The sequence below is a fragment of the Colias eurytheme genome, chromosome 6 (genome assembly GCF_061535395.1).
Source record: "Colias eurytheme isolate Ceu_HAF_F1 chromosome 6, ilColEury1 Martin Lab GWU primary, whole genome shotgun sequence".
NCBI lineage: Eukaryota > Metazoa > Arthropoda > Insecta > Lepidoptera > Pieridae > Colias > Colias eurytheme.
Genome location: NC_142985.1, coordinates 1,552,289 through 1,563,919, shown reverse-complemented (window position 1 = coordinate 1,563,919; position 11,631 = coordinate 1,552,289). Strand labels below are relative to the sequence as shown.

The 11,631-nt window shown below is 31.5% G+C and overlaps 1 protein-coding gene across 1 annotated transcript; it reads left to right on the top strand.

The window, feature by feature from the left end:
• Nucleotides 1-9,819: 9,819 nt before the first annotated feature.
• LOC149907440 (uncharacterized) lies at nt 9,820-11,521 on the top strand. The gene is made up of 3 exons (XM_090102436.1): nt 9,820-10,018; nt 10,401-10,664; nt 11,266-11,521. The coding sequence occupies exons 1-3, from the start codon at nt 9,914-9,916 to the stop codon at nt 11,380-11,382; spliced, it is 486 nt and encodes a 161-aa protein (XP_089958562.1). The 5' UTR covers nt 9,820-9,913; the 3' UTR covers nt 11,383-11,521.
• Nucleotides 11,522-11,631: the final 110 nt, after the last annotated feature.

Here is an 11,631-nt window from a genome sequence, read left to right as displayed (position 1 = left end):
TTAATTAAGTCGTCCAACAACTATAATTTAAAAATAAACACGACATTATTTCACCGATGACTGGCCGCTTATTAAACAAACAAACACACATTTCTTAGAAATATCAACATCATCACTCTTGTTGAGAACACAGTAACGGCAAAGGTTGTTGACCCGCTAATGATTTCTGCGCCGAATGTATCGATAATTTTCGTAATTTTAAACAGCACTAAAATGTTTCCAAAAACACATTTATGTTTGAAATGTGGCTGTGTAAAAGTGATTTTATTGTTTAACCCATTGACCACCGTAAGGCCCGATCGGGGCGCGACACAATAGATTTTCTATTGTGTCTGTGATTCCGAGGACTGATGGATTAATGTGCATTTATTATACGTTTTATGCGTGTTTTTTTAATTTAAATTGCTTTATTTTAAAAACACATCATCTAAATCGGATACGCTTACTTTTAAAGAAATGGAAAAGTCAATTCATTTTACAATACGAATACCCATTTATTTATCGGAATAAAAAAATCTATTGATATTTAAATATATCGATATGTTCCAATACATCACTGTAAACACAATGATTATTGATTATACCTAATGCATGCAGAATGTGTCGAATATTATTCAATTATCGGTAATATGATCAAAAGGCGAATGAATCATATTTTGACCAAAGTGAATATTAATGCACAATTCAATTTAATATTATTTTGGTGTCGAAAATATAAACATAAATTGTTATTTGTATTGAACATTTTAAATAAAACATTTGAAGAAAATACAATTTATCGTTCGTATCAACAGATGAAAAATGTTTTTATTTTATGCGCATGCGCTTTTCATACAAAAGACATCAACGATCATGTCGAATCTTAAAATTTACTTATATACCTACTGTTCACAATACCAAAATTGATATTATTCATTTCTTCCAAAAACATTTGTTATTATTATAATTTCCTCTATATACATAATAATACACCATATATTACGAATGAGAATAACTTTTAAACAAAAAAACTTTAACCTGGTTAATCACATTTCTTTCCGATTACAGTTAATTCTTGTAAATTAATTTACCTATATTTAAGTCGTGACCACAAATGGTTGTGAGACCGCAGCCAGCCTCTGAGTAATTAAGCTCCTAGCCTGGTTTATTAATTCTCTTAATAATACTCTTGAAAAATTGAAAATTGTTATTTTAAATTTATTTATCAGGTCCAAATTTATATGTACATAGATTCTGGTGCCTTTAATAACAAGGTGGCCCAAATATGACGTCAATATATTTATTTTTATATTCCTTACATAGGATATGCTATCCGAATATGTATCTACATAGAGGCATAAAAATATGGAATTGAATTAAAAAGTTTCACTAAACACTGGCAACTCAAGACTTGTCTACAAATTGCAAAACTATAACAAAAATATACTACTGGCATTGCGAGGTTAGTCATAAAAAAAAATTGGCGCCAAATGTTACGATCCCATGATATATTTTACGTATATTATTTACGTATTGATTTTTTTTTAGTATACCTGTTTATATTTTAACAATGTTATCATATTCAATACAGAAATACTCTAATAATATTACTATAATAAATAAATGCATTAATGCTATACAAAAGCTCAAATATGAACAATATTGAGAAAAAGGCCTGCGATTGTCAAACATCTAATTATAATAGTAGGGGAGCCCAGGATGCTAAATGTGGATTTACTCGAGCGTCACGGGAACCTATTAGAATTGGTAGATTAGACCATAGCGAGAAAAAAAGGTCCTATAATGTTTTCACTTTTAGCGGTGGGGAAGGGTTTTTTGATTTTTTTTAATTTAAAAAAGAAAAAAATTGGCTTGGAAATACTCAAGCGCGTTAGATATTGATATTTTGCATGCTCCAGGACGTCACTGAAAAAAAGTATACGTTAATCTGACGATTTAAGTGGCGATTTAATCGCTATGAAGAAAGGGTAAAAAATTAAAGTAATATTATTCGAGCGCGTCAGATTAATATATGGGGGGGTTAATTACAATATAAGAAGTCCCCATTTCGCTAATCTGACGATTCGAGCTCAACCTTAGGGAATTATGGATTATTCAAATTTTCCAGCGGGGCCCCTGAGCGCACCCACCAACCATAACTGCTCATATTGACTAGAGGTACTAATGAATAGCTAAGGTACCGTCCCTTATAGTAATCTGACGCGCTCGAGTAAATCCCAAAATCCCCTCTTGGCCTCCCCTACTATAATTATTGTATGTTGTTTCAGACATTTTCTTATGAAATACGAGGTTCGTTACTAATGGTTCTCTTTGATAATGAAACATTAATCTGATACCTTTACTAAAATAATACTTATGATATATTTGTATTCAATATACAATTTTCTCTCCGATAATTCGAAGTGGTTTGCAAAGTTATTAGATGGTCAGTATATTCATTGACTTTTTGACAATCAAATAGAGTTAAATAAAGGTTTTATTAAAAAAAAACAATAACTCTTTTTTCCTTTATCTTATAATTGTGAAATTTTCCTTACATAACAACAAACATTTTTACATTGATACAAATTTGTCTTTTTCGCCATACTAAATACAGCAAATATTCATAATGTCATTGTATTAATCAAATAAAACTTTGAGCATCTCTATCTCAAAATACGTTACCTGTACGAGTCCATTTACGCTAAGTCCAACTTTATACCATAACACATTAATTGCCGCGATCTCAGATTTTTTTCAAACTTTTTTATCGAACGAGCACCTGTGCCCAAACGGACCCACGATGATTTCGATGACTGGTTACTTTTTGGACAAATAAAAGCAACTACCTCTTCACCAATACATTTTATACCTTACTACATACAGTAAGAGTTCATTTTCAAATGGTTGCTATAGACAGGCTGTGTTTTTTTAATGTCTTCTTTTTAGATAGAGGGTGAGAAGATGAGTTTACTGACAAGCCAAAAGCAAGCAGGTAGAAAATCGATTGTTGATTCCCGCCAAGAATAATAATAAGAAATCTGCAGACGATCGTTACAAAGATGTTTTTATACCATCATAAATAGAATTGATATCGCCATAAATCTATCAAGATACTTGTAGGGACTAGTATTAAGGTTTTTTATAATGTTTTTCATAAGGTATACATTGTACCTTGTGTGAGGAAAAAGAAGCAATATATATTAAGTATATATCACACATATATCACATGCTTTTTTCATTTGTTATTTTACACGTATCCTCACGGATATTAAAATTGATTTATAGTTAATTTAAATGATTTACTTTTATGATTCCAAAATAAAGCTGTTGTAAACTTAACCTAAACCTTAAACCCTATAATAACCCGGAGCTGTGTCCATGACATGTCAGTCGAAAGGTGTACAATGCTAGTCAAAGAGAATTTTATCAAAGGACATATTTATATGAAAATATTCCTTTAATACCTCTTTTAGTTAAATTATAAAGAGACGTTTTGTACTTAATGCCCTCATTCTATACGATAAAATATATTAACTACTTTCTTAACTACTCGATGATAATTATGTTTATAATCATATAAAGTATAGTCTGCTTCTGTTTTATATAAAGTCTATATTCCATTTCTTCTTTTAACAAATGATATTAAAAATTTATAAGAGACTAGCGGTCCGCCCCGGCTTCGCCCGTGGTACATATTTCGCAATAAAAGGTAGCCTATGTCCTTTCTCGGGTATCAAAATATCTCCTTACCAAATTTCGTGCAAATTGGTTCAGTAGTTTAGGCGTGATTGAGTAACAGACAGACAGACAGAGTAACTTTCGCATTTATAATATTAGTATGGATTAATATAATTTTCATATGTTTTAAATCAACAAACATAATCTACCATTGGCCGCTGACAATATTTTATTGTTGAAAGTTACATCTTTCTTCATGAAAAAAAATATTAATCATCCCCAGTTTTATTGCGAGATAATTCATATTCATAATAAGGAACGACACCGCGACTACGAGTATAACACTTGATATATAGGACATCACAGTCTAGCTTAACTCAGATACCAACCCACGAACGTAGAAAATTACTGGTATTAAATGAAAATCGCTCGAAATTGCACCGGTGTTCGCATAAATTGCAATTAGCCGTGATCCACTGACGCCTGCAGAGAACACGAAATTAATTTTATTAGGTACATATTATAGTGAAATATCGAATACCAAAATTACTTTATCTTACCCCATGTGTATCGATAAATTTACTCTCAGTAATTGCTTTTTCCGGGAATTATAAGTGGATAGATAAAGATAGTAATTTCATTTTTGATGCAATTCTGTTGTACGATACATAAAGCTGTGTTCTGTACAGATTGTAAAATACATAACATTTATTTATGTTACATATATATATATATATATTTAACGATATCTTATCAATCAAAACTATGGTAAGGAAGTAGTTAGCTTGGGAGCAACAACTGTACCGCCAACTTCTTTTTTTTTTCGACACAAAAATCATAGGGTGGATGTACCACTAGTTGACCATTTAAGCGGTTTTATCTTTAGCTATATATAAAAAACGGGTTATTTGTTTTACGTTCAATGTTATTTTTGGGACACAGATAATTGAATACTCACTGTAACTATTGTTCTTAATATCAATTTGATAACCTTCAAAGGTTTTATGAAAACTACTCTGAAAGTTATTTCTGCTAAAAACACCATTACTTGACCACTGATCACCAATATCTGACCATCATTACTCTAAAAGTTGACCATTTTCAAAATGGACAAAATGTCCTTCTTCGAACATTAGTTTTGTTTAATAAATAAATATATTATTTAATAAATAAAGATAGGTTGATGAAATCAAACCACTTGGTCACGGAAATCAAGTGGACAACTCAAGGTTAATAATATTCTCGGCCCCGAAACCTGACCAACTAAGTTCGGTATAAAAATCTTACGGTGGTCAGCTTTTGGAAATATGTAACATAAAGCTATGACTTAACTACGGCTTATATGGTTTGTTAAATTAGGTAGGTATAAGCACAAACCAAAGCAAGTCTTTCTTAGCAAAATATAAAGAACCAAGAGCTGACCATACTGGTCAACAATAGGCGAAAAATTGTTTTCGTTGCTCCAAAAGATAACCAGGCCGCTAAAAATCATGAAAAACTGTTCATGCCAAAAATGAAGCCGAAAGTCTATAACAGAATGGTTCAACATTATGCCTATAACAAGACATATAAAGAGTAATCGATTGCATTCAAGATAAATTAAGATTTCCCAATCAACTCCCGATAAAAAACTCTTAGTAAAAAATGTGATTACTTACGGGGCACCTACTTAATTACATCTTCGTGTTGAAAAAATGTCAATATTTCTGACCAATGGCAGCAAGGTTTGTTTTTATTTTATAGATGATGTTGCTTTATAGAAAAAACAATAAACTATCATCTGGGGCTGCCGTATTTTCTTAATTGGCGCGTATATTTGAATTTCGGTCATGTATTGGCGCTTGGTCAGCTAGTGGTACATTGACCCTAGTTATACTCCAATCAATTGAACAATGTTGATACAACGTTTTTTCCATTAGCGAAAACCACATGATAGTCAGTGTGATTATTTCATAAGGCTTAGATTCTTGCTTGTACCAAATAAGCTCCGTAACCGTAATTATTGTGATAAGTAATTTAATAAGCAGAAATATAAATTATTTGTGAGCGACATAATGTTACATTTTAATTTTTTATTGTTAAGAAATAAAGTAGCTTTCTGTCAAAACAAGACTTCAATAATCGTGAATCAATCCAGGTAGAGTCGGGGCGTGTTTCTAGTATAACATACACGTATGATGAATTTAACAATATAAGCTAATAGTTTTTGTCTTAAGATAAGCTCAGGGGAGCGATAGTCAATATGAATTATGAAGTTCTTGGCTCCTAATAGTTATTAGCAGCTTAGGCTTACGTCTATACTGTTGTGGCCCGGAGTAGTTGGCCGTTTAACCTAATCTCTTGTCTGTGATAATACGGAATTAGTCGGAACTTTGTTTTAGCCTAATTGATGTCTATTTTGTGTATACAGGGATTTCCATATACTTATATGATAATATTATATGAATCTTCTCTCATCTACAAACTTTTACTCTAATAGATAGAGTTTATTAACAGTTTTATATCAAAAAATGTGTGCGTGTACACTATTATAGTGTACACACATAAGAAGTGAAATTTCTTTATGACCTTATTTAAAAAAAAATGCTATATGCAACTTTACAGAAATACGTCGAATCACGCGTGGTAGGGATAAGAAAAAGATGGCGCGTAACGGAAAAATGTCACGCGTAACGCAAAAATGTTACACTAAATTTTTTCCAACCCCGATAAAGAAATTTCACTTCAATAATTGAAGTGAAACTTCTTTATTTACTTATTTAATCAACTTATATAAAACACACCGTATGCTTTCCACACTCTATATAAATGTCATAACTTGTTATGTCTTAATTCCAAAGGAAAATCTTGCAGAAAAAAATAAAGTTCTTTCTCGTAAGTAATAAATTTCCCAGATTTAGAACCATAGAAATCTAAATAACAAGACACTAGAAGTCGTAAGCGCGCGTGACCTTGTCGCCACTCAGGTGACTTTCACATCACCAGCTGTGCCACCAGCGTGTTCGTCACAGTTCTGTTGCTCTGGAGACGTATGTGTGTAAACATGGTGTGTTTCAGCATTTCCCGTTGCGGAAATTCTTCCACAAGTTGTAATTATACTAATAAAGGAATAATATTTCATCGGTAAATATATTTTTTTAGAAATAATGCCGTTTTTCCTTAAAATTATAGAATATTTACAAGTATTACGAGTGTCACCATAGTAATCGAAATAACAATGAATGACACAGTCGAGCATTCTTATTATCACGTTTAACACAAATTTCAACCTTATTGGAGCAAAAAGAAACAAAACGTCTCATATACTTAGGGATGTTATTCCAAAATAAACCGTAAATTCGTGCGTTAGGATACATATTAAAAAGCTTAATTTAATATTTAAGTTAGTTTTCACTAAAATCAAGCTGTCCAATAAAAGGCATAGTTTACTTGTGTGTACTGTTTAGCTATCGGCACACCCCGGACACTCCATACAAAATGATCGTTTTGACAGTCACACCGTAGAGACTGCAAATGTGTGTGTTAACGCTTTATGGTTGGCACATTTGTGACTAGCGTAAAAAAAAATTCTTGTTTTTCTGATGAAATACATCCGTAAACAGCATAATATCTAACCATTTTCTACGAAATCCGATAATCACAAATCCAAAATAATAAAATTACTTTAAGTCAATTTGATTAATGTTGTCAATCTTCGTTGCGTATCGTCCTTGCAGAAAAATATGGCCCATTTTATGTCTGATCGCGCGGGGGTGAGGTAAGTTTAATTTTGGCGGGAGGCGGAGAGTGTCCGTTCTGTAGCGTTTAGCTACTATTATGTATTCTGTGCTATCGGTTTAAATGTGTTGATTTTGGCGACAGCGGTTTTCATACGAATTATGACATTATAGCACTTCTATGTGTCTTGTTATTTAGATTTCTATGTTTAGAACACATTTATAGATCCATGCGTTATTACTTTCGCAGTGAGCATTTATGCGAATAAATCGGGGTCCAAAATAAAGAGTTAATTTAAATATTTACTACTGATGTTTAACTAACTCACTAAACAGGGACACGCCATGTTAATCGAATGAATAATTGTTTCGTTAACGATATCTAGTCGAATTTCCTTGATCACATCATATGAAAACAACTCTTATTTACACAAGTTTAAGGATTAATATCGTCTGGGCTTTATATAATGGCTCTACATTGACAGTATCGAGTTTGCTCAGCAATGGCTCGGGCTATGGGTGCCGCGTGCGCGATCCAGCTCGCCTATAAAATGCATTTCTTTTCTGGAAATATATGTATTTTAGTATTTATTTTTATAAACTTTGTTTGTATGTAGGTACCTCTAATTTTCAAAATAACCTTGAATTTTTTAAATTCCAATAAATATAACTTAAAATTTAAAACTTAAAGAAAAAATACAGTAGAACAAAAAGAATTATAACATTCACCTCATTATAATTTCAAGCTCATGTTATGTCACTTAAAAAAATCAGTAATTGCAGATCATTATTTCATAGATATTAGATAGGTACATAATCCAATATGATAATTCTCTCAAACAAAAAAAAATGTGATTTGGAAATCTGTTTGGAATAATTCACAAATTTTACCTCTTTTGACTGACAGTTTCTTATTGTTATAATGAAATACGTATTAAATACTACCTAATTATACACATGGCATAATGTACTAATTCCCTTTTATTTACATTTTCCGCGTTCCCTCAAAACAACAAACAACCAACTCGGGGCAAAATATTTTCCCTCCAAAACGATAAAATAAGTACAAAACGCTAGCTGGAACGCGCACCGATCAGACAGAAGAAAGTCTGGCAAGATGATAGCGGGAGGCTGCGACCGACCGGACCGGTTATGCTAAACCCCATTGTGGTCAGTTTTTGTAGCGACGCCCGTCCCCCGCTCGAACCCTTCACGTGCTCCGCGATCGATTTGCCAAAATTTAACTTTAATTTTATCAATTTAGAACGGAACTTATCGCGCCAAACTTTAATTTCATCAGTTGAGTTTGGAGATATGTTTATGATTAAATTTGTGGTTATAGCCTAACGGCTAACCGATTCTTTGAATTAGTTTTAAGAATATTTTAACGTAATATTTTGTTTTAATTTAAATATCAAACATTATTTAGTGTAAATGAATACATAAATTCTTTATCTTAAAAGTTATACATAGTTTCATTCCAAAAACTTATATTAATCTTCGACACATTCGTAGTTATTGTAGGATAATGCGAAAATCTCACCAAAGGTTATTGCTCTTTACTTATTGCCTATATCTACTTGCCTTTTAATTGTTTCGTAAACTTTATATTTAATTTTTTATATTTAATTTAACACCTCGTCGTCACAACTTTTGGTCACAATTCTGATAAACATTAGCTTAAATTAATTTGAGCTTGAAATTAATAGTATTTGCTCTATAGTACATCAAAATTTTGATGTACTACTACTTATAGAGCAAATACCTACTATTAATTTTTAAGGTTTATTTTGATTCAAAATAAACATGTTAGTAGTAGAGGATTTCAACCATTTTATCGACAAAGTAGTTGCCAAAAAGATAATAACAAATATTACAACAAATAAATTATCCTCGCTTTATTGTTACTTAATAATATGCTTTGCAGATGTAAATATATAGAAAGCTGATAAATATATTCAAATAGTTAAAAAATAACTAGCCGCTTGTGCTGGTTCCGCCTGGTTCCACCCGCGTTGACCTAGGATGGAAAAAAAAAATTTAGCCACAAAGTCTACTTCCTAATAGTTAATATAGCTTTCTATTCGTGAAAAGAATATTAATATCGATCCAATATTTTTGGAGCCTTTTCAATAGAAACCTTTCCTCTTTGTAATATTAGTGTAGACTACAGTTAGGTTTGAAACGCCATCTATTCTTAAGTGAACGTACTACTATGAATACAAGAAAATTTATAAAATAAAAATTCATGCATAATGCACTCGTAGTACGTATCTATTATAATATAAATATTCTTTCACTATTGTAAATTTTATGATAATGTTAATTTACAAATTGATAGCATTACTAGATATGTGTAAATTAATATCCTTCATATAGTTACGTGTGAGTACCCCTTAATCCATAGACAACATTATTTTCTTCAGTAGGTACTCAGAAATGTCAAAAATTTATCCTTCATCCCTAATTCCGTGTCAATAATGTCTTTTTGACGCGATTTGCCGATTATTTATCCGAAATTTTTGCTTTTTTTAATTATGGGAGGCTCGCAAAGTACTCGAAAATTGAGTGTAGATAACGATAATGCTATACAAGTGTCCCAAGAAGCCTTAGATCGAATACAAGCTCAATTATCCGCAAAAGTAAATATTTAAGTGAATTACATAATTTAAATCAATGTCAAGTGTAATATACAAAATATAAATCATTTTCCACTATCGCACATTTAAATTTATCGATATAATTTTTGTCACATAATTGGTGAAGCATTGGGTAAAGCAAATTTGACCCTCTCGTGATCACACAAATAGAGGTTAAAATCGACGGTGATATCATAAAAAATTACATGTTTATGAATACGGCGCTGTAAAAAAGCATATGATTGTTTATCGTGATAATCTTATCTATTATAAGTAACCAAATCATTCAATTTGCATAGACAGAAGGAAATATTTGCAAATAATCAATGTTTATTTTGTTATAACTCAATGCAATTTATTTATTGAACATTTTGACACGTTCCAGCAGCCAGAGCCAGCACCCCAACCTACCCCGCAGTATGCCCCTCCACCCCCAAACTACGATTCCAGTAGGCGGCAAGAAGCAGCTGCGGAGGAAGCTTACTGGGCTCGTAGAATCGAAAACTTAAAACGAGCACATGAAAAAATTAACAGCGGTATGATTGTTGAGTATCAAAAGACATTGAAGGAAGCGAATGAACTTTTTGAGTTGGTTCAAGCTGATAAAATTGCTAACAAACTGCCTCCGTGCCAGGAAGAGAAAGCCAAGGTATTTATTCTATTTTTTATTCATTATTAATTTATGTTTATTCCTGGGAAACAATGTTATATTGCTTGGAAAATATTCTGATGAAAAAATTAATTAAAAGTTAATTTTGTAAAAGATAAACCATCCATGTATATGAGAGTTCAAAGTGCATTATTTTGTAACTGAGTAAATTCACAAACTGATTACCATTAACCTTTACAAATCTTCATCTGCTAAATTTTGTCTCAAATGTGATAAAAATTGCAAAAAGAACCAAATTTTATGAAAGTTCTTCTAATATTATTAATTTTAATAAGAAATATATTTCTATTAACCTAGGCAGTAATAATAATAACATGTCATACGAGTAACATTTTTTAAATATATATTTTTACTAGCTTACCACCCGCGGCTTTGCCCGCTTTGCCTAAAACCTAATAAATTATATACTAAAACCTTCCTCTTGAATCACATCTATTAAAAAAAAACCGCATCAAAATCTGTTGGGTAGTTTTAAAGATTTAAGCATACAAAGGGACATAGGGACAGAGAAAGCTACTTTGTTTTATACTATGTAGTGATTTAAAATTATTTATAAAGTATATTATAATCTTTCTTTCAGGTACTTGAATGCTACAGTACAAATCCCGACAAATCACTTTTGTGTTCAGTGCTTGTAAGTAAATTTAATGACTGTGTATGCAAGAGCAGAATCGCGGCGGTTACAGCAAGTTCTTGAACAACTGTACATATTTAATAATTTATAGAAACAAATGGATCCATGCAATAAGTACCATGATCAGTGTTTAATGTTTGGGCAACACGCTCTGAGTAGTTATATTGCTATTATTGATGTATGAATAAACTGTTAATTTATAGATGTTGTTTTATTTTTAAGTGTGAAGTGAAGAGGTTGATATGTTATATTTATAAATTTATAAAGAATAGAAAAAATTCGATCATGAGGCGAGTCCCGCCTCCTTTCACG

Bases quoted from the DNA above. Each gene is read 5' to 3' on its own strand.
- LOC149907440 (XM_090102436.1), top strand. From the start codon at position 9,914: ATGGGAGGCTCGCAAAGTACTCGAAAATTGAGTGTAGATAACGATAAT. The intron at 10,019-10,400 runs GTAAATATTTAA...GACACGTTCCAG, and splicing joins AAGCTCAATTATCCGCAAAA to CAGCCAGAGCCAGCACCCCA. The intron at 10,665-11,265 runs GTATTTATTCTA...TCTTTCTTTCAG, and splicing joins GCCAGGAAGAGAAAGCCAAG to GTACTTGAATGCTACAGTAC.